At 44.7% G+C, this 23,445-nt stretch overlaps 1 protein-coding gene and 1 long non-coding RNA gene across 2 annotated transcripts in view; one reads left to right on the top strand and one right to left on the bottom strand.

Moving 5' to 3' along the window:
* Positions 1–1,028: 1,028 nt before the first annotated feature.
* Positions 1,029–22,384, bottom strand: LOC135328121 (uncharacterized). Its single transcript, XR_010388855.1, has 4 exons — positions 22,078–22,384; positions 20,054–20,225; positions 14,120–14,217; positions 1,029–1,256 (listed from the first exon to the last, which is right to left on the bottom strand). It is a non-coding gene; the product is annotated as an uncharacterized LOC135328121 (long non-coding RNA).
* The window catches only part of ANTXR2 (ANTXR cell adhesion molecule 2), a 125,452-nt gene continuing 124,354 nt past the window's right edge, over positions 22,348–23,445 (top strand). The window contains exon 1 of the mRNA XM_026103366.2: positions 22,348–22,829. Within this exon, the coding sequence (XP_025959151.2) occupies positions 22,675–22,829 (155 nt within the window). The 5' untranslated portion in view covers positions 22,348–22,674. The remainder of the gene's footprint in view (positions 22,830–23,445) is intronic.

Below are 23,445 nucleotides of genomic sequence, written 5' to 3'. Positions count from 1 at the left end.
AGAGTTATCACTGTTCCTACAATGAGAACTCAGGGCAGAAAGGCACTGATGCACATGCTTCCTTCACTTTCAAAGGATTTTAGGCACATACTTAAATTTAAATGTAAGTACTTTTTGGAACAGGGAACCTCTCATAGAATCAGGGCTTAATTCAAAAGCTGTACATGCGAGGAGCTCTGTCTCTTAACTCTTTGCTTTAAGCACTAGAAAATCTCCTGCTTCAGCAGTATAAAACAGTGTCATGCTGTTTGATACATTTCTTGGCACATGCACATTCTAATTCACAATAATATCATTTCTTTCCTTTTTTAGTTTGCTTTTCTTTGGGTGCAATGTACTATGTTTTACTGTATGTACTACTACATACTGCTTGCACAATGTTTTGCATGATCTAATATTCTTTGTTCAAAACTGCAAAAAAATCTAAATAAAGACTATAGTGTGTCGCATCAGTATAGGCATCAGCTAACGTTTTCTACGGCATATGGTACTTCAGAAGCCATATGTACCACTGTTTAGTGATTCTGGCAAAGAGGCACAGAATGGTGAAATCCAACTGCCAGGATTTCTGAAAACAAATATGTAAATGCTCCAGTGCTTTTGTTATTCATAACATACCTCTAACACAGCACATACAATATGCTGTTCATTCTGTAACTAGTATACTACTAAACTATATTTACTTCAGTCCCCATTTTAAAATTTTTCTATGTATGATTCCTCTATCCTTTCCATCAAAATCAGTTTAAACTGGAATTAAAGAAAGGGATTTTACCTATTTTAAAGAATCCAATTTTGGGGGGCATCACAGATCTACATAAGAATCTAATAGTGGAACAAAGAAACACATTATTTCAGTCCAAGAATGCCAATTTTAACTAGTGAGATGAGAGCAAGAAAAGGAAACTGCATTTATTAAGAAGATCAGTTTCTACTGAGTGAAGGCTCTTAAACCAGGAATAGTCTCTCAGGGAAAACTGGTTGGTTGGCCCCGCTCACTGGCTAATATAAAGCTAGTAGGCTGACAAATCCCTTGGGAATATACTCTAGGAAACAATTGTTGCGGGGAAAAAGATTATTTCAGACACGTGCTCAAAGGTAAATCGGCGCTGCAAAATTCTGACCTGGGCTGGGAGTCGTCCTGGCAAGCTGGCGCTTGGTCACTAGCAGAGAAACAAAGGAGTCGCGCTCCATGGCCGCAGGTTTCTCCCCAGAAGGGCCATCAGCATCTGTGCCGGCATCTTTTGTGCGGTAACCTAAGAAGTCAGAGCACAGACATTAGCACACGGAGCTACGCAGTGCCTTCCTTGTCTGTGGGAGAATAACCTGTATAGATTGGTCCTTGCACACACATACAGCATTTGTGCATCGGTAAAGTCTCTTCAGACCACATCAGTGATTGTGGTAGCATCTCTTCCAGGGCCAGCACCGGTAGGAAAACAGAAGTAACTAGACAATCCCCATTAATGATCTCTGGCAGTGAGACTTAATGGTACTACTCTCATCTGCAGAGAGCCTGTCATGTTTGCTTGAGATTCTGCTATGAAGAAGTATTTCAAAATGTTGCTATTTAACATTCAACTTCACTATTCACAACAAATGGTTTAAAAATTCTGTAGTCATGATCGCCTGTCTTTTGGATCATCAGTGTACATGGGGATTGAAGTTATGGGTGTGATCAAATATGTTAGCAAATTGTTCTACTTTCGTCTAGTCTGAAAAGAAGATTATTGTAAATCACTGCCAGAGCCAGTGTTTAGTTCTGCTGCATCTCTTTGTAACACCAGTAAACAAGGCAAACCTAGAGCTGGCTAGGGAATAGGATGATAAAACATTTGCAATGCTTCTGTGAAACACTTGTCCTGTCAGTCATCATTTTTGATATTTAAAATATATTAAAAAAGCAAAAGAATCATTTGCTTGCACAAGCTTCAGTAAGACAACTTTTTACTGAAAAGTTCTTGAAAAATTTTGGCCATCTCCAAACATGATGACATTACATGGGTCACAGATGCATTTCTCCCAGGAGATCAAGACCTACTGTTTTGTTTTTTTTGCCAGTCTTCAACTATAACGTCCCTTTTCAGCAGGTACAACCTCACTCAGAGCAGTCTTATGCTCACTGCAGTCTCTGCTTAACTGTCTTCCTACACACATAACAGACATGCTTATAACTAAACTCTTCTGACCAGTCCCTACTTTATTATCCTGAACCTTAACCATCCGGATGCACAAACAAGCATCCCCCCCCATCCCCTCGCCCGCAATACCCATACTTCTTCCATTCTGTCTGTCATAAAAGGAGCCCTCAAAATGATCTTCTTTGTTTTCCTAGTTTCGTGATTCGCCAAGCCAGAATGTAGCTTGCTGGGGACCTGTTGTTTTTTCTGTTCGGTTCCAGCCAGCAGGTGATAAGAAGCTGCCATAAGAAATTTTGGCTTTGAGCTTAAGCAATGTCTGGATTAGAAAAAGGGAAAAATTGAGTGTGAAGCGGCAAAAAAACCCTTAAGAAGCCAAAAATAAAAGAAGAACACACACACAATCTGGCCATCAAAAAAGCCACAGTTTTCCCTCAATGCGGTAAAACCAACCATGCACAATCGCAGAACATTTTGAAAGGTGATAAGAAACCTATTAGGAGAGGGGGGAAAAAAAAGAAAAAAGGAAAAACAGTCCAACACACAGTCCGACAGCTAAAGCTACGGACAACAGTGAGAAAAACTGCTGAATAAGCAAAACATTCTGCGTTCCAAAACAGAGGCATGCCAAGCTTCAACCTAAAATGAAGGAAAAAGAAAAGTAAAGGGCCTGCCACTGTGCAATTGCCTGATAAGACGTCGTACAAATCACGCAGCTACTGATAAGACGTGCTATACAACGGGAAGAGTGCCAAAAAAAAGCGTGTTGATAGAATTGGTTCATGTACCTCAGCATTTATGGCAGACCAAAGGTTAACCCTTGTATTACCTCTCATGAATCCCTCTTGAATGAGCAAGCTGGTGATTTAATGGGCTAAGAACAGAGTTATAGCAAGGCACCATGGGTTGCTGGCTCTAACCCCAGCCATTGGCAAAGGGTTTATTTTTTTATCAAGGGGGCTATACATGAAATAGCTATTTGCTTATAATGTAAATGCAACCCTGTCCCACAGAGTGTGATGCTTAGTATTTGACAACGGCTTCCCCCCAAGTAATCAATACAGCAAGTTTGGAAAGTACCTTCCATACTTTGTCCTGAATAGTCAAGGGCATGGGAAAGCTGGAAGAGATATAATGCAGTTGCTGACACATCTGTGCTTTTTGGCATAATTACAGCTGTGAGCACAAGATCAACAGAGAAAACCCCAAACACCGGTAGTAATGAAGAGGGTGAGTACTGACACCACTTCACTGTCGGCATCTGTTTCCTCGGCCGAGCCAGCCAGGTGTGCATCCCACAGTCGAGAGAGAGAGGCAGGCTCACTCCTCTAGAGGGCGATTTAGAGCTCTCAAAGACTGGCATATTTTTAGGGGAGAAGATTTCTTACCCGGGATATATCCCTCTAAACAGAGTTGTTGCTTCTCATAAATCACCATCCTTAATTTCACAGGGACATGGGCTTAAAATTGGAGGAATAATCTGAGCTGTTCTGTAGCTATGAAAATATCTCCTTGCATCTTTTCTATGAACAGCTTTACATCGAGGTCCTTGTCTTATCTCAACGCTTCTGGTCTCTCCATCTGGAACACGGCCTCTGGCTGCCTGTATGTGAACCCCTGGGTTATTTTTTCTGTCATTCCCTGCAGATCCGTATGATCCCTGCCTTACACAGCATATTCTTCTTTTACTAGACCCAGTTCGGTTTTGAAATTCCTCTAGTCCCCTGAGCTCTGACAGTCCTCTAAAAGTACCCTTGAGTCTGCATCCTGTTTTCACACATAAGATTTTAATCACACCTCACACCCGTGTCTACCTTATCTTTTTCTGTTGCAAACCAAATTCTCCTGATTGCTGAACATCAGCACAGGGATCCAAATTCATCTCCTCATTCCTTTGCTCCCCGAAAGCTCCCTGCAATCTGAAACAAATCATGTAACTGTAGTCTGTCTCCTTTTCTCTTCTGTAAAAGAGAGACATAACTTCCTTGCCTCACAGAGCTGCTGTCAGAATAAGCTTCCCAGTGTGTATGGGACACTCTGACACCAAAATCCCTTTGGCTGTCTGGGCTGTAGCTAGCTTGGCTAGGAGAGCCATATAAGGACTTGGAGCGGGATTCCCGATATGTGTTCCTGCAGAATGAATGAATAATTTCTGTTCTGCATCTAGTGCCAGCACTTGCTCTTTGCCAGTTGGCAGAGGGTACTGCTTCCTTTTCTGAGGAAAGCTTAACATTCACCTTTCTTCTCACCAAGGGGTGCCACAGAGCCTGGTGGAAGTATTTTTGCGCAGCCAGGCATGTGCTGAGTTATGGGAATGGGGGAATTAGAAGAATCCAGCAAAAGGAGCTCAGTCCTGTTTCAGGTGCTCCTTTTAACCAAAGGTGAACAGCTTGTATATCCTTTTCCCTTACCTGAAAGCTCCCATGGGAACACATAAGGGCTCTACAACAGCAAATTTTGGAACATGCATATATGTGAAAAACTTCTGATATAATATTTGAGTCCTCAGATGTTCAAACATTTGCACATACTGTGCAAATGCCTTATTTGCATAGAATTTGTATTTGTTGGTATTCACATTTGTAGAAGAACGCATACATTAGATTAATGTCATCACAGTTTATGGAGATCATCTGTGCCACGATATCAGCTCAAAGCTCTGACTGTGTTCAGTGCCCTGCAGTGCATTACAATCATTCCTGTCCTCACAGGAGATAAGGTCAAGGCAGGGCCACAAGGAGATGGGGCAGCTAGCCCAAGATTACCCAGCTGCAATGGCCGTGTTGAGACCTGAGCCCGGTATCATCTGAGAATCCTGTTTGCTAGTCTGAATTAGCTTTTTCACCTAATTCTGAAGCAGAGAGGCTTCAGCACAGTGAGGAGCAACTGGACAAAGCTGCTGACCCCACATTTCCAAAAGCAGAGTTATTTGAACTAACTGAAGTTGTTCTCCTGAATTTCTTTATATGACCCTCTCTGGATGCTTCCTGTTTTTAGTGCCTAAGTAGGGGTGTTCGGATGCAAAGCCATCAAACTGGACAGACACCTTTGCTCTTCAAACAACATCCCTCCCTCTGTATAATGACAATGGTTATTATTCACTCCTTAGTTTACTATGGCACCTGGGTGATCTAGTCTGTCTAGACAGCTGGAAACTGTCATGAGAGATGCTGTTCCTCAGAGAAGTGTTGCTAGGCTCAGTCAGATATTGTTTGTAAAGCAGATGGAAAACCTCAGAAGAACAGCACTGCAGGAACAGAAAACTCATTTTCTGCTAGGAATTTTTTGTTATTGGATAATGTTTTCATCAGGTGACTTTGCATCCCTGTAATCCCAGTTACGAGAACAGCCTGAAGAAGGTTTTGTTAACTGACTTCCATTACTGAAATCCTGAAGCTTTACTTTGTGAGAATAACCAACAGTCCCCCACATCATTTTTAAATATCTCTGTGCTCTAAACTTGAGTAGAGCAGAGAGCATTTGAGAGCAGCAAAGATCAGGGCTCTTATTCTCAGTGACGGCCAAAGCACCTCCATCTCTCAGTCTCGCAGAAAGCTTTTCTGCAGAGAAGCATTTTACCCCTGAGCAGCTTCTAATACACAAGCATCTCATCTTCACTTTCAAATCTGAGTCACTCTTTTCATCAGATGAATCGGCTGGATTACCCTAGGAGGCCGGATTCTGCCACCCACACCCTGAGCAGCAGTAGGCTGAGCCGCCTGGCTGAAAACCACTTAGGAAGTAGGATACTCTACTTCCTGGCGTGCAAGAAAGTGAGTGAACCAGCCGTCAGAAGTTGCTGAAATAGCCTGAGCAAAACCGGATAATTTTAGAGCTCGTTTCTGAGAAACTGGCACAGGTCAGTTAATGGGAAAGTCAGATTCTTGGTGTAACACTGATGCTCTCACTTAATTTGCTCAGTCACAACAAGCATTGTGCATGCTTTTACGACACTAACGGCTTTACACTGGTTTTGAGATGTGTGTTTATATAGCTGTTCACTCTGTATTACTGCTCTTCCCCTTCTCTCTCTCAAAGTGTGTATGAAATATCCCGCTTAAATATATTCCCCCCCAAAATAAGATCATTATCTGCAGCTTCAAGGGAAGGTGTAGTAAGCGACCAAGAGCCAAATCCTGAATGGACCGAGATTTCTTACTGTAAAATTGGTCTCATAATCTTGATGATGCAACCCAAAGGAAGTGGGTAATACAAAGGAAAAGCATATACCTCCCAGTCTTGCTTTTAATGATTTCATCCTCTCTCTGGTAATTGCCAAAATAACATAATTTTGGTGGTCATTAATAGTTCCTCTATTAAAAGTGCAAGTCACAGGCCTACGCTGAAGCCAAATGCGCAAGAAGTTGCTCGAACTTCTTCATTATAAAGAAACAGCTCTTTCACCTCACAGCAATGGCCCAGTCCTTACTGCATTAAACCCACAAAGTTACCATGTTGGGAAAAATGTGTAGAAGGGAACGGCATGCCTAAGTGTATGGTCTGTTTCATTAGACATTCATCTAAATTTATAATTTAAATGCCCAGTTATAAGCAAGACTAACTTCTTTAAAAGTTTTTTTCCAAGTGATTTGCACACTTGGAAACCTAGAAAAGAACTTCCAAATCATATTTAAACTCCTTAGATATTTCAGAAAATTTTGTCCCAAACCTTTTTTCTAACATCCTTGTAGTGAACAGCTCCCTATTTTTCTTTGCATTAGTTCTCACTTCTCACCAACATCTGTCACTACGATCATGATCTCTAATGAGCATTCCGTATTGATGGGATCCATTCAATGATTAAGTGTCTCATCCTGCAAAATGTGAAATACTTCCTACAAGGTGCTGAAAGCCCTCAGTTCCCATAAGACAAAAGGCAAGAAACTCAATTTTTAACATGGCTTATTCAAGGAAACCTGGGAACTTAAAAAGAGATATACAGGGACAGAGGAATTTCAGCCTGTCTGCTTTACACGCTGAAAATCTTTATACAAACATGGGAAAACGTTTTCTGCACAGCAGAAAAGACATGGCACATGCTTCTCCAGAGCTGTAAGGCAGGTGGAAAACAGCAACAGAAAGTAAAGGCCTCAGAGAAATACGACACTTAAGATTGTATTTCTGCTGATTTTTAAGTTAAAAAGGAAGGATACAGTGTTGAGTTTGGGTCATTTATCTGAAGAATACATACAATCAGGTAGTAACTCAGTCCCTTCATAGTGCCAGACTCTAAGATAGAGTAGCACTTTATTCCACACCTATATATGTGTGCACACTTTTTTTTGCTAATGACCACATTGGACTACTTAGGTGTTAGCAAGTAGGAAAGTTAATAGCACCAAGCAAGGTTTGCTACCTTTACTATTAGGTACTAATTTCACAATCGTGATCAAACAGTTCTGCAAATGTATACCTACCCCAGCTGGCAATCTCTAGATTACTTAGGCCTATCAGGTCTAGTTCGCTATTAATTCATCAGGCAGCCGAGATAACTTGTGGTACACCAGGATCTCTAGTCAGCTTCTGGTTAGAAGCTATTGTCCCCTAGTAGCCAAGTGAATTAAAGCAGCCCCACAGGCAGGTGACAGACCAAGCAGCAAGGATTTGTGGTAGTACCCTGCTTTCACATTAACGCCTCAGAGTCCATTTACTTCCCCCCATCTTTCTGGGAAGACTGGATCCTCACTAAAACTTGCTCACAACACGCACATCCAGAGTCATACCATGCACTCCTGTCACTTTTCTCTGTCCAGATGGACTGAATTGGGGGTACTGTGTGCTCAGTCAGTCCCATCTCAGACAAACAAGACTGCGAGAGCAGTCATTTTTTTTGACAGGGTGTACAAATAATTTCTCATGGGATAGGCAACAAGGTGATGACTCCTAGCTGATGACTCAGCTTTGTCTTTCACTTCTGTTCACCACGGCTCCTGTGACATGGCTCAGGAGTGTAGAGTATCAGTAGGGTTTGATTTATAGGACATGATTTTCTGGGGGTATTCTTGTAGATAAGGATGTGCAGAGCTGATGTCTGCTTTTGAACAGTTGCCACATTTCAAGCCTAAAATAGCTGCGTTTCCCTTGTAATTCTTGTATATTGCCTGCCTTTCACTTCATTTCTGTGAAGTGACTTAAAAATCAATCAGGACCAAACATGCTGTGCACAGTAAACAAGAATAATTGTCATCACTGTGCCACTCGTAGCATGGCTGGGATGCTAGACTCTGTGAGAAAGTGGCTTTACAGTTAAGAACAGTAGAACAGGATGCATCTGAATTTGTGGCTCTCAGGACCATTGGCAAGTTGTGCAATTTCTTTGGGTGGCAATCATCCAGCTAACCAGACATCTGCTTTGCTGGTGTCTAGACATGAGCTTTGCATGCTAGGCTGTGGTGCTTGCAGAAGCAACTCAGCTCACCCAGAAGCAAGTACCTACTTTTGGTCAGGTAAACTTCATCTTTGTCTTTTCCATCTCCCAGAAAGACTAACTCACTGTGGACGTTTACCATACAGGACACGTGAAGTTAGGCAAGACGATGCCATATGCTGCACTTCAGCCCCCTTCTGCACACATGGGGATGCTAATGATTCACCTCTCCTTGCCAAACTCTGCTAAGGGGCAACTGCCTTTTAACATAGTTTTAGCCTTGGGAAGTGCTAGGAAGATATCATGGAAGGTGCTGAAAATGTATTTGCAAAGACTCCAAGGCATCCCTAGGAGGGGGAAATTACTCAAACTAATGCAGTTGGTAATAAGTGGCCACGAGAACTGTATTCCCTAAGGGGACAATTAGAAAAAACAAGGGGCCAACCCTACTTGAAGGGCAGTGGACTATTCCAGAATGAACCCAGTTCAACTGTACATCCTCCTGCTCTTTTCCCAGGTGGGAGGGTCTCCAATACCTGTGTGTGTGTGCGCACGCATGTGCGTGTGTATTTTTTTTATTTTTAATTTCTAAAGTAAGCACTAAGTACCCTCCTAAGTCCAATATGAGTCAGACTTTCTTCCTGAGGTGCAGCTGGTTCCAACCTTTCTTGGAAGGTTTGGAGCAGGAAAGACTAAATGTGCAAACAGAAAAACAAGGAAATGATTCAGGTAGTAGAGAGAGAGGATATTATATTGTTGGCAGGGAACAGATAAGGGGCTTGTCTTCACTTGGCTGCAAGTGTGCTGCAAGGCAGCTTTGCTTACCTTTATTTTTTTTTTGCCTGTATAGGTGAGCTGTCTGAACTGCGCAGGCGAATACATAATGACTCACTCTCGACTCAGGAAATGAGTTAGCCAGTGACTTAAACTGTCTCTTACTTGTACAGTTTTAGCACGAGTTGAAGCACCCCCATCCTAAACACAGTTCATGACAAATCTCTTTTACTATAATGGCCTTATGACAAAGAAAAGTTTCTCCCATGCAGAAATGGATGAACAGTTCTCAAACTTGAAAGGTAAACAAGGCTAGATACAAACAGGTCTCCCTTTGTGGCTGACTGCACACAAGCCTGTTTTCTCTGCTGTTAGAGGGGGAACCAGACAGGTGCCCACTGGAACCAGTACCAGGTGTTCATGTCAGCACCCTGCAAAGCAATCACAACAGCAGTTCTACGCACAACACAAATCCGTACAGGAATCGTGCACAAGACATCACCAAGGAAGGACAGGCACAAAACAAGCACTGTCAGGTCCCTACAGTTGAGGGGCACATAGTTACTGGCACTACGGAAGACCCCAGAGAGAGATCCAGCCTCACTTGGGCATGTTACCTAACCATCCCGGACAAAGAGAGGGTGGGGCGGGAACAAAGGACAGTCTGTGTCACCCAGAGGGAAAGCTGAAGACTGAAGGATTAGATTCTTGGGTATCATGGAGAAAATAGTGGTGGAATTTGCATGATGGAGTCTTTTTGTACATCCAGCTTTCAAGCCTTAACCACAAAGCCTGTCTTATTTTTTCCAAAGAGCTTGAGGTGCACTGGGAAGGTCAGTCTTGGTCCCACATGCCAGTTGGCTTCTTGCTTAGCTTTCTAAAAGAAAGCTTCTACTTTGTTACTCCAGTTCTTTCTTGGGGAAATGAAAGCCAGGAGAGTGCAGGAATTCAACATCCATACTAAAATACGGCCATTTCACAATAGCAGTGTTACACCCTATGTCTTCTTCTGTGACTATTACTGCATAGCTACTACGTATCACCCAGAACTGTGGCTGAACCTTTTACATCCTGAGTAGTTGATCCATAGAGGTTCTTTCCAAGCTAGTCTTGTTGAACTTCTCATTTCCAAGGCACCAACAAAAAAGAAACACTGATAAAGCTGCTTCATCTGCAAGTGAAGAGATACTACCCTTTCCATCTATGGTATATAATTGTACTTACTGATCTGCCAACATCACTGCTTAAAATGAAATCTGGAATCCCAGACAATACTACTCCACTCCTATTTATCATAGCTACCAGATCATACAAAAGGAAAGGAAAAAATCTCATCAATTACAGATAATAGGACCTATTAGCACCACTTGCTGTATAGTACAAGTTAACTTCTTTTAAAGCATTGAGAACTTGAGGAAGGGCCATTCCAGACTCATGAAAAGATAATGTCAGTCAGTTAAGATAGATTATAACCATCTGTCTCACTCCTGTCTGAGAGCCAGTATCGTCACACCAATGCACAAAATCCTACTCATCACCCAGACAGTGGAACTGCTCACACAAATAGGGCAATTAAGACTGTAACACACGTCCGAGTTACCAGAACTGCTCAGTTGGTAAATAACCTAGCATGCTGGTGACTCAACTGATAAACACGCCCATAAGTGCACTTCCTTCTGAGCAGTCTTTTGACAACAGATAAGAAGGAAAGAAAAACTGCAGTAGAAATCCCAGTCTACTTGGTAGATTTAAGTTTTCACCTAACGCGCACACTAAAAGCTTTGACTGGACTTTGTAGCACCAGTTGTTAAAAGACTCCTAGGTTTTGTTGAAAAATATAAAAACCTGAAATTAATCAAGGCACAGAGGGCATTGCCACCACCAAGTTTAAGCTGATGGGCTTTGGACATAGGAATTTATTTGGCTTAATAGTATTCCTGAAATCACTTAAGTTGCAAAAGACCTTGGGAGGTCTCTAGTCCAACCTGCCACTCAAAGCATGGTAAACATCAAATTCGGACCAAAACTCAGGGCTTTGACTAGTCTGGTCTCAAATATCTCCAAGCATAACCTCTCCAGGGCCCTGTTTGAGTGCTCAGCTGGCCTCACAGTGAAACTTTTTCCTTATATCCCTCTGTAGTCTCCAACCACAGGGCTGCCCTCATTAGCTTGTCCTCTCACCTGCCCACAAGCACTCGCCCGCCTGTCACCCATTCCACAGAACATCTTCAGACATTGCAGCAGCTCCTTCGTGTGAGGGGCAACCCCCTGACCCCTTGTCCCTGTCTCCCTCCCTCCTGAAGGGCCCGTATCCATCCACCACAGCACTCCAGCCATACAAGCCCTCTCTCCACATCTCAGGTACTCACAGAGCATCCTAGATCTGTGCAGTCACCTGGAGGTCTAGCTCCTCCCATGTTTGCCACAACGTGCAGACCTACGCACAGGCTTTGAGGGGGGTCCCCCTTTCAGCCATGTTATTCTTCCTAAAGGCTCTCTGGTAGGCATCACCCTGCCCTGGGTATTCACCACCTAACTGGCTCCAAAGCCTCACTTAACACCATCTATTTCCCTCACTCAGCTACTGGGCACAGGGCCCTGCCTGGACACTGGGGTCAGCAGGCACAAGGAGCCCTTCTGCAGATACCAGGGGGCACGAGCTCCTGACCTCCCTGGCATGGGCATCTCAGTCTGCCTCTTGGCCAGCACCATACCCAGCTGTCCAGGGCTCAAGCACTTACCTCCAGAAGGTCTCTGCAAAGGGTCTGGTGTCTCCAGTTCACTCTCCTGCGTGCTATGCAGCCCCAGCACCTCCACCCCCAGCAACCAGTTGCCTCAAGCAGTGCAGGGGCCCCCATGGGCTAGGGGCAGCCACCCCCTACAAAAAGCACCAGGCTTTCCTACAGCCCAGCTGCCCCCCCCCCCCAAGAGCTCCCTCTCCCCAGAGCACAGGGACAGCCAGACCCCAGCTGCACACTGAGCCCCCCAGGAGAGCCCAACACCACTTCAAGCACAATTTCTGGTCCCCCTCACACCCCTGCTCTGCCAACTGCTGAAGTTGCTATTTGCTGAGGTCTGGGAGCACAGCCACAGCATATCCCCATAGCCATACCCAGCAGAAAAACATGGGACCCAGGTGCAGGCCCTTATAATCACAAATCCACAATCACGGAACACCTAACAGCTGCTGTCAGCTGCAGGCACCCCCAGAAGCAACTACAAGCAGCAAACCCAATTCAAGGAAAGCAGAACCTGAATGAAAAAGTAAATGAGCAAATCCCACAAAGAGCTGTAAAGGGTAGGAAGGGAGGAATAATAAAAAAATGCTGGCTGAAAGCCAAGAAACCCCCCCCAAAAAAACTTCACACAAAGGAAAAGCTGCTAAAAAAAATCAAAAAGCCTCTCCCAAACCCATAAAAATGCCTGCACCTCAATGAATAAACTAAACAAAAATGCCATAACGAAACTCTGACACTGGGGACTCCCCCCAAAAAACTGACAAAAGACTGATGGAAAAAAAGGAAGAAAAGCAGAAAGGAAAAAAATCCAAACAACCTGATAAAAAGTGGAAAGAGACTGCTCTCCAAAATAGGCAGGGGGAAGCACTAAAATTTGCTGAAAAATACACCAGTGATAATGCCACCATCAAAACCTCCCCCAGCCAAAAAAAAAAAAAAAAAAACCTAGCAGAACATCCCTCCTTCAAAAACTAACAGCAGCCTCACTAAGCACAAATCTCTGCTGAGCTCGCGCTACCTGCCAAATAGCTGACCCCCGGCAGGTGCCCAGCAGACTGCTCCTTCGTCAGCAGGCTATATAGCCTACAAGAGGTAAATAATCCTAAGAAATAGATCCACATCACAGTGGATTTTTGGTCAAACCCTAAAATGAGTTATGTTTGGTCAAATTATGGGCAATGAATTTTATCACACTGTATTACAGCGCTGAACTGAAGGTAACTAAATGCCAGTGGAATGGATCCCTGGCTGTAGGACTGACACAGGTTACATTGCAGGGCGCTGTATTTTTAAGCAGTTACTTGGGACTTCAGCTGTAGATATGGCTTGCGTGGGGATGAATTTCACACTCTAAATGTGACTATAATCCCAACAGCAAGTGATATCTGTGTGTGGTCTGTACATTGTTCGGTAGTGCCCAAAACTGCCAGTGAAAACAATGCTCACAAGCTTCAGGCATTGCCTAGCATTGCTGCTAAGCACGAAGCTTTCCGTGACTGTAACTCGACAATGATTGCACGCCGGAAGAACGTTGCACAGATGACTTCATGAAACAAAATTAAGAGTCATACATAAGAGAGGACATTGCCACAGCTCTGGCGTAATTAGGAGCCATCATCATCAGATACAGGAAATTGGCACATCTGCTTTTTCAGGCTGTTGATCCAACAGTGGATTGTGCACACTGTCAAGGGGAGTTCTGCTGCAGCTTGCTAGCTCTGCAAAGCTGTCTTTGCATAAATATTTACATAATTTTCCCCAAACAGCAGTATAAGCACTTTTTAAAATCATTTATCCTCCCAATTATTATTTTCCCTTTCTGTTCCTAGGCCTGTGAGGGAAGCATTGACTTTGCATTGTAACACTCTCTTTCTCCTTTCCTTCCCAAAAGAGGTCAGGCTAGATAAACACTAGTAACTTTTTAACCAGTATAACCCAAAGTAGAACAAAAGTTACGTTTCTGTTTGGATGTACCCTACCAGGGTTTGATCCTTCTCCTCACAGAGTCAAGGATGAAACTGTAGCAAATTCAATAGCTGCAGGATAAAGAGCTGCTTTGTATCTGTTTGTGTACTTTTTTCTTTTTTTCTTCGGATACCTACTCAGAAATCCGTTGCCCTTTCCATGGAAGGCATTGCTGTTCGTGGAGAGTTTACTGTCTGTTTCATTCCTCCGTCTCCTCTGGTTGTGTAGCTGTTTCCTGAGAAGACCAAAAAGGGTCACTACAACTCTAGAGTTGTGCTAAACTCCCATCCTAAGTTATCCCTCCGTGCTGCTGCGAGCAAGCAGCGGCTCTCGGGACAGAGTGGGAACTTGATGTTTTCTGTCACAGTTTTTTTGCTCTCCCTAGCCTGGATAGATTTATTTTTATTCTGTGCTGATTTGCACCAGGACGGCACCTTTTTTTCTTTGTTTTTATTCCCTCTGGTCACTATGAACAGAGTGGAAACTAACAGTTATGCAAAAGGTGCCTCGTGCTGCTGTGCAGTGAACCAGTCAGCAGATAATCATACTGGAAAATAAGGGAGCCTTTTCCACCTATGCTGAGACCACAAATGAATATCAATTATTATCCCTGGCTGATCTGGACAAATAATGGTCCAATATGCACATACTAGTGAAAGAACTCCACACTCACACATTTCTAGCTTCTCTCATCCAACATATTGCCAGTGTTTAGGTTTTCTGGTTTTTGGAGTTGAGAGGGTTCTTTATGTGCTTTTGTGTCTATCACAAATGCAAACGAAACAAACACAAACAAACCAAAAAATGGGTATCCCAAACTATTGCATTGTCTCGGAAAGGCATGATTATTCAGGAATTCTGAGCTTGCATAATTCCCAGATTTGTCTGGACAGATATTTTCCATCTGGATGATATATGCAAAAACACATACTAACATGAGAGTTCCTGTGTTACTTAATCCTATCCCTTTTGTTTGTTCATTTATACACTGATTTATTGAATGAACATAGACTTCTGGGCAATATCTGTAAAGGGAAAAAAAGGATTTGCATTGCTAATCCTCCAGCAACTCTTGTGTGACCCCTACATATTGTATAACTTTTGGAATCTCATTGTTTTCTCCTTCCTTTTGCAAGGCATGAGACTTGCATGTGTTGTTTATATCCTGTGATGGGACAAGAGAAATATTTCATATGAGGCACCTTGAATCAAGTGCTGTTTTAAACTGGAACAGCTCAAGGGATTGCGTTAGTGTCACCTTGTCCTTCAGTTTGTACAGTCCCACATCACAGAGTCTCTCAGAGAGCTCTCCGGTGCCCACAGCCACGTTACCTGCAGCCATCGTGTCAGAGCAAGAAGGTGGTATGTTATATTCTCAAAACAGCCTCCTAAGTATCACTGCAGCCATAAAAGCTGCTCTAGCACACAGGCTGAACAGGCCTCTCTTTTTCACAGGAAAAGCGCCAGGGTGCCCAAAGCTCTCCTGTGTCATTTTGCTCCTGTAGCATGTGGCAGATTGCCAAATCTGAACCTGAAGCAGAATGTATATTTAACTCATCAGAACTGCAGCCACACAAAAAGTTGAATTCCTCCCAGACAAAATTTTGGCAATATTTGAGCATCCTCTAGAAAGCAGTGTGTCTCACAGTTGTTGTTCAGAGGTATACTGGACAAGAATTGACTTTAGGGAGTAACAAAGACCGCCCACCTCTTTGTAGTCTATAGAAAAAACAGCTCATCCATTTACTGACCCACTGTTGATTTTGGTTAAGCCAGATGACCTCCTCAGCTAATAGTAGGGCCAGGCTTTCAGTTGGGTTGCATTATAGTGCGATTTTTTGCTCCAACTACTTAGTTCTGAAATAAGCTGAGTTCAGTTTGGCACAAATGCAGTTTGTCTAAGGCCTTCCCCAACACCGTGGGCCAAAAAGAAGGTGTGGGTGGGTGGATCTTAAGGGAGAACATGTGGGGAAATTATCTGCAAGCGCTGAAGAAGAAGAAAGGAGTTGTATAATCCCAGACGTGTTTTGAACTGTATTGTTTACTACTTTCTCTGTAGCAAATCTTGGCAGCGAATTTATGTTGATCTATGCATCAACCTTCCACGTGAACATTTTTGCTGCTATTGCTAGGTTATTTTTAGGCTGTATGTGGAAGTTGTGTTTTAAATGATTAGTGATTTCCCTCCTCTGGAATTAACTAACACCTTCATTTCGTTATTTGTGTATCGCATAAAGGATTACAGAATCATTTAGAGAAGTACAAATACTCTTTTTTCTGCCTTGTCAATCTACCATAGCCAAAATATGACCCCTCAGTATGGGGTGAGAAGTCCTCAAACCAAAAAACCCCTGAGTTTTTATTTTCATGAGCATTCATTTGTTAAAGCACATAAATAGAGGCCTGCCTGCAAATATGGGGTTCAACCTATTACCTTCCATAGAACTAAGAAAATGCTTAAAATTAAACAAGTTGTTAAGTACTTTTCTTATATCAGGGCCACCCACTGGAAAGTTTCCCAGTTTATGACGGATATTGTAATCTGCAAGGTTCAAGCTGACCGTGTCTCTAAGCTGGGAAATGCTCTGCAGCCCTTAGACTGGTGGTGCTGAGAAGAACAAACTTGCCTGCTTGAGTGGGTTGGCCATCCGAAGTCAGGATGTGAGTGACCTGAGGTCCCTGCAAAGGCAGGAGCATGGACTCATCACTGCATCTGCCACTGCGCAGTGGTCTGCCCGCGAAATGTATCAACAGGATAAAACAATACCAGACCCACCCTTCCCTCACTAGACTAAAAATAGGCAGAAATGAAACACAACCCTGTAATTTTGGGGATGTAAAAAAGCCTGGAGAGGACCAGTTGGCTTTAGACGCTTGAAGAAACTTTAGATAAGCACATGTTTTGGGAGATGCTTCCTCTACATGGTCTCTCCAAATGTTCTCAGCCTCATGCATACCAAATGCACCTGAGATTGGCAGTTTGGTGGTTTCTCCCTGGTTCCCTTGTTTTCCCTCTTGTCCCAGCCACTGCTGGTGAATATCGTGTCACAGAAATCAACTGTAAAAGATGTTCTTGCACTGGTGAGCTCCACTCAAGATCAATGGGAGAGGGGGCAAAAGAGACTTTTTGTTACTCCGGATGTAGAACGAAACACAGACAGAAAGTCACTCACCCAGTGTGAGTGTGAAGGTGGGCAGCAAGTCTGGGTCCTTTGGCACAGAAAAGAGCAGTAGGAATCCTCTCGCCTCATTGTAACATGACTTTCTCTCATTTGGGCATTCTAATAACCCCCAATTCAGCTCCTGGGACACAAACAAGTATCTCTATAGGCACTGAAGGGAGCACCAAGCGTGTCCAGTTTAACTAGTGTCTTGCAGCATTTCTGAATTTAGCTCCATGAATCTTTCTTTCTGATGGATTTGTATGTAAGGCATTTCTCACGTAGTGAAAAATGCCTACCTTTATGGGGCTGAACTGTTAATTTTAGCTTAAGTTTTACTTAGCACTTGAGGGCTCCTGTAGTGGTGAATGAAGAAGAGAAAGAGGTGAGAGAGACATAATTGACTAATGAGTTCTGAGAATTAGGAAAGGAGGCCTCCAGGCCGCTGTGCAAACAACGCCAAACAAATGTAAATAGCCACAAGCTATTCCTCTGTACCTCGATGCCTATCTTTGTCTCATCTAACCACTTCAGCAAAACAAACTTGATTTATCTGCTACTTCGGCATAAACCACAGAAGAGAAGAGGAATTCACACACTTGGAAGCAAGAAAAGAGCAAACTATGGCCACGACAAATCTCCACTTGGCAGGGAAGGTCATTCCAAAAACAGTTGGTCACATGCATTTGCAGTAAAATTTCTAACAGCTGGATAATACGACCCGTATTCCCACTGGAGACAAACACTCCCCGGGCTCCGGGCTGACTTGTGTAGCTCTGAAGGCCAACATGCAGGGTTGGCCTGATAACTCTCAGGATGCCTGCTCTGCTACATCAGATGCATCTGCAGAGGGAGAGGCCGGCATTGCTCATCATTTCTTAAATGTAACAGATTATGAGCCTTTCCTTTATTTGGGTCTTTGACAAAGCACAGCCTGCTCTGTCCTTAATCCTCAGTGTTTTGTGCATCCACAGGGACTGTAAAATACAGTTTACTTACCCTTTGGCCTTGCTAGCTCAAAAACATTAAGAACTTCGTGAGCCAGATCTTCAGCTGATATAAACCACTGTTGGTCCATGGACTTTTGTGAAATTTCCAAATTACATCATACCGAGACTTGCATTTGCATTCTGAATGGCACTGGAGAATGTATTCTGACACTGATATGTCAGGTCACAGCACTTTGCACACAGGAAACCATCCCAAGACAGCAGGAGATGCAGTGAAATGAAAGAAGAGAATGTCTCCAGCAGACTGCCTTTGACTACAACTTTCCCTGCTCTTAGGAAGAGGCCTAAGATCCTTCCCGGCCCAGGCCATGGGCCTGATTCACCTACAAGGCCTGTGAAAGCCACATGAGCTGTGGCAGGTCATTGTCATGATTAAAAAAAAAAAAAAGTTCCATTGTGTCTGTGCGGATGAAACTTTAATCAGTGATAGAGTACGATTTACAGACATGGTAGGACTGAACTCTAAGTAAATTTTATTTTTGTATTTCATGTACTTCATTTTTGTAAAGCTCTTTTTAATCATCCTGTTCTAACTGCCTGACAGAGCCGCTTCATCTGACTGTTTTGTTTGTGCTGAAAGCAAAATTAAATAATTTAGAAAGGAAAAAAAATATTATAATACCAGCATGGATTCAACAATAAATTTATTTGGGGTTTAATATATGACACATGCCTACACATGGGGAATGCTGACAACAATCTGCAAACCTAAAGTCTTTCTTTCTATAAGAAATAGCATTTGTTTAAATGACTAGGGTTCTTCATAAGTCTGCATCAGGGAAAACAGAAATTATTTGTTTGATCTCACAATAGTCGAACTCTGTTGTGATTCTATCTAATAAGAAAATACTTCAAAATTCAGTGTGAAGTACTGTCATTCCAACAACCAATTCAAGACAGGAAACCTTTTTGTTAGAAGTGACAAGGAGAAGACGGATGTTAAAGATATCAACTTTGCCAGCTTATCATTGGCGTGACTGACATGGGATTCTTCTTGTATTTTATCATGCGTAAACAAGAAAGATGTTGACTCAAAGGCAGAGACTCAATGGGGATAACAAATATCAATCCACCATACTGTCTATTTTTCTCACTTATCAATGACATTTTGTCTAAATGCTCATGCTATCTGGATTCTCCTGAGTTGTATGCCAGACTCTGTATCTGCAGTAAAATAGAGATCTCATTATGAAAGCTTGCAGTAAGCCATGTTTCTGTAATAGCCACATCACTTCAGTTCTTGTGAGAGAGAAGTGTAACAGATATGCTTCTCTTGTGAATTTTTTTCAGTAACTGTTGCTCTTGAATCAAAGATGCACTTTGTTTCACCTCCTTGTATAAGTGACTATCAACTTTAAGACATGGTGTTGCGGTTTAGCGGCTGGAGCACTTGCCTCACTGCTAGGAAACTTATTTTTCTACTTGCAGTGCCTGTTACAAGTACAGCACCCTCCAAGAGCAGCAGGGCCTGCTCTGGGATGCTTGGGAAACACTTTGAGGTTACAGCAGCTTGGAGCGGTCTCCTCACTGCCCTGAAACCCAGACCAGCTGCACCCACGTGCGCCCCTGCTACGCTTCCTAAGAGGATATCCCCCCACTATTCTCACCTGTATTCCCTGCCTATGAGGCCTCGTGAGGGGGCCCTGCAATGTCTACTCCAAGGGCGTTTCTTCCCGGGAGATTTTTGAAGCTCCTGCACCTATATACAGGAAGATCCTAGTAGGATGAGGAACTCTCTCATCTCGATCAGCTATATCATCTAAAATCGACTAAATGCTCCCTGCTTCGTTTTCCTAGTTTGTCTGGCTGGCTGCCTGAGGAGCGTCTGAGGTATGCCTACTCGAAATGCTGTGCAGGAACTGAGCAGTAACAGACTGCAACTAGAGGGGCTGAAACTTACCACTGTGTGTCCCTGAGAAGCACAGCCAGCCACAAAAATGATGCAGGAGTTGCTGATGACCCCTTGGTATCTGCTCGGGAAGCATCTTCTCTAGCTTAAGGAACAGAAAAGATTCAACACAGAAGGGAAAATGTCCTTCACCGGTGGGTGCAGACTACAGGCCAGGGGAACCCTGCGAAAAAAAATCAAATTAAAAATAGACAATGGAACAGCAACTGTTGAAAGGGAAATAACATACAGGATGGTCCACCTAAGAAATCAGATATTTTCTAAGAGGAAAAAAAAAGAACCTTGGGAACAAATGGTAGGGTTCCAGGTAATATCCTCTATACAGCCCAAATATTCCATAAAACATTAATTTAATAAAAGCCACAAGGCCATGGCAGCCTACTGCCAGTCACAAACTCATCCTGATTCATGAATAATTTATTTGGCAGTTGATGGGGAAAAATAGTAAATTCTGGGGGATTTTTGTCTTAGTAAATTGCTCACCCTCTGACCAGTTCCACTGCAAATCATTCACTTCAGAAGGACTGTCAGCTACCGAGGGAAACATGTCTTTTTCTCATAAGGCATGCGGCACCTTAGAACTGCTTTATCTTTCCACAGTTGGACAGCCTTATTGACACACTGCTCCTGTGATGGATATTATGATGGGATACAGGTTTTTGGTAAATTGGCGAGCTCTAGCAAATGTGATAGTCCCTCTTATTACTTTGCTAGTAAAATGTAACTTTACACATTGAAGACAGAATGCTCGGTTTAGCCCTAATCTGAAGTCTGTAGAGATGTTCGGTGCTTGAGAGCCCTATGTCTTTCGTTTCCCTGCATTCTGACCATGAATGTGGTTTACTGCAAATTAAAACTGCTCCAAGTGGATGCTCTTAAAACAAAGTTGGGTGCATATTAGGTGGTGGAAAAATGAATACTAATTTTATGTCAAATCCTGTTAACCACTTGTCACATAGTGTGTGTGGCATAAAGTCCAGAAACAAAATAAAGAAATAGAGGCTAGACATTTATTTTTAACTTCAGAGATAATTTTGGTTTATGTGGCTTGTCATATGACCATGATTTTTCATCAAAGAAAATTCACACATCTTTTTAGCCTGCAGATAATATTTTAAGATTATTAAGTATGTTTGAACTTCCCTGTTAAAATCTGAAACCACAGATGGAAAAATCTGAAAGATAACATTCTTGTAGCATAAAGTGACGCTTTCTACAGTGCCTCATGTTCACTGCGAAGGATCCAGCTTATGCTTCAAACCAAATGTTTGCTCTATATTTAGCTTTGCAAAGTCCATTGTAAATCACTGTATTTTAGTGGTTACCACGTGCACAGTCCCAAAGCAACAGTTTGGCTCTATTGTGGCTAGTTTCTAAAATAGAGAAAATGCCTTACTTGTACAGTTGTAAAGTGAATCACATATACGTGACAAAAGAATTGTGATAGTACTACGTATACATTGAATGTGAACATGTGTGCAGTTCCTACATTTTCAAAAACAATACAGAATTTACTGCTCCGTTTTTAGCTGACTGCTGAATTAGAAAACAAGCTGAATGTTCAGCACCCCAGGGAAAGAACCTTAAAAGGAGCACTCAAAGGCTGAAGTATTAATTTTTTTTTTTTTTTTTAAAAAGGAGTGCAGTAGCTTCTTGGTTAAATCTGTTCAATGAGCAGCTGACACAGACTCATTTAGTGGACAGGTTGAGTCTCAAATCTCCATGAGGAAGTTGTTTAGATTAATGTGACAGAGATGACGCCTGTCCTCCAGAAGTACGAAAAGCTTAGAGAGGCACGGTTTTGTTTTAATTAAGGGTTTTCAGTGTTAGTACTGAAAAAAAATATTTCTAGCATGTTGTAATCAGTTTGGCCAGCTCTTGTGGCTTTTTAAACTTTGCGCAAGCCAAGCTGAAACCAGATGGGGCAGGCGACGGCTCTGCTCCCCCGGCGACCACAGTATTGGCGGGTTTCATAAAGCTCGGGCTCGGCGAGCCTCGACTGCTCAAAAACTCACCTCTCGGTTTCTAACCGGTGTCCTCAGTAACGGGGCTCACCCTGCCGAGAAGACCTGAGTGAGGAACTGAAAGAGAGGCAGTTTTGAACCCCGCGCCCGCTGCGGCGGGACCCCGGCGGGGTAGGGAGGGGGGTGCTGCCGCAGGACCCCCGCGGTCCGGCCCCGTGACACCCCAGGAGGCCGCCGTCGCCTGCCGGGGAGGCGCCTGTGGCGGCGGCGGCGGCGGGGGGGGGGAGGGAGGCCGGGCCGCCGCGGGGTCGCCATTGCCGAAGTTGCGGGTGGCCGCCAGCGGCGGGCGGGTGAGGGAGGGAGGGAGGCGGGCCGCGCCACACAGGCGCAGAGGGGCGCGCCGAGCCCGCCCGGCCGCGGCCCCGGCCCCGGCTCCGGCCCCCGCCTCAGGCACAGCCGCCGCCGCCGCTGACGGGCGGGGAGGGCCGGGCCGGGCCGGGCGAGCCGCGGCGGCGGGCGAGGGGCGGCCACTTCAGCACCGCCCGCGCCCGCTGAGCGGCAGGACGGCAGCGCCGGGCCCGCGCCTCTCCCCCCGCCGCCGCCGTGCGCGGAGCCGCGTCCCGCGCCCGCCCGCCGCCCCGCGGCCCCATGGCCGGGCCCGCGCCCCGGCGCCCGGGGCGCCTCGCTCCCCGCGGCCCGGCGCTGCTAGTGCTGCTGCTGCTGCTGCTGCTGCCCGCCGCCGCCCCGGCGCCGGAGGGGCCGTCGTGCCACGGCGCCTTCGACATGTACTTCGTGCTGGACAAGTAAGGGCTGCGCGGCGGGGACGGCGCCCGCGGGCGGTGCTTTTGTTCCCGGCGGGAGGTGCGGGCGCGCGGCCGTTACAGCCGTTGCGGGGAGCCGTTGGCGGGGGGAGGGGGGGTGCGCGCGCGCTGAGGGGCGCCGGGGCGCGTGGCTCGGCGTGGCGCGGCGCGCGCGGCGCCGACCGTTACGGACCAACGGTCGCCTTCGCCGCGGCCGCGCGCTGCGCTGAGGGGAGGCGGCGGGAGCCCCGCAGCCGCCGCGGGAGCGCCGTGCCCGGGCCGCGCTGTGCGAGCGGCCCGGGGGAGAAAAGTTTCGCCTCGGGAGCGTCCGAGCGCGGAGCCTGAGCGTCGCCGCGGGAGCAAGCGACGCGGCTGCGGGGCCGGAGTTCGTGGCTTTGCCTAACGTCCATATTGAAGCAGAAGGCATCGGAGTAAGGGGGCGCAGAAAGTTTTCAGCTTTCGCAGACCATTTCTTTTTTACACTATCAGTCAAAGTAATGCTGAAGATCAGGATGTTTCTGATCCCCCCCGCTCCCCCACTGCATTCACGGAAACTGTAAAGTTCCTTGAAAAAACAACTTGATTTTAGTGAGGCTGCGTTTTCTGACCAAAAGTATAT

Source organism: Dromaius novaehollandiae, chromosome 4, assembly GCF_036370855.1.
Source record: "Dromaius novaehollandiae isolate bDroNov1 chromosome 4, bDroNov1.hap1, whole genome shotgun sequence".
Taxonomy (NCBI): Eukaryota; Metazoa; Chordata; class Aves; order Casuariiformes; family Dromaiidae; genus Dromaius; species Dromaius novaehollandiae.
This window is presented reverse-complemented; position numbering and strand designations above follow the sequence as displayed.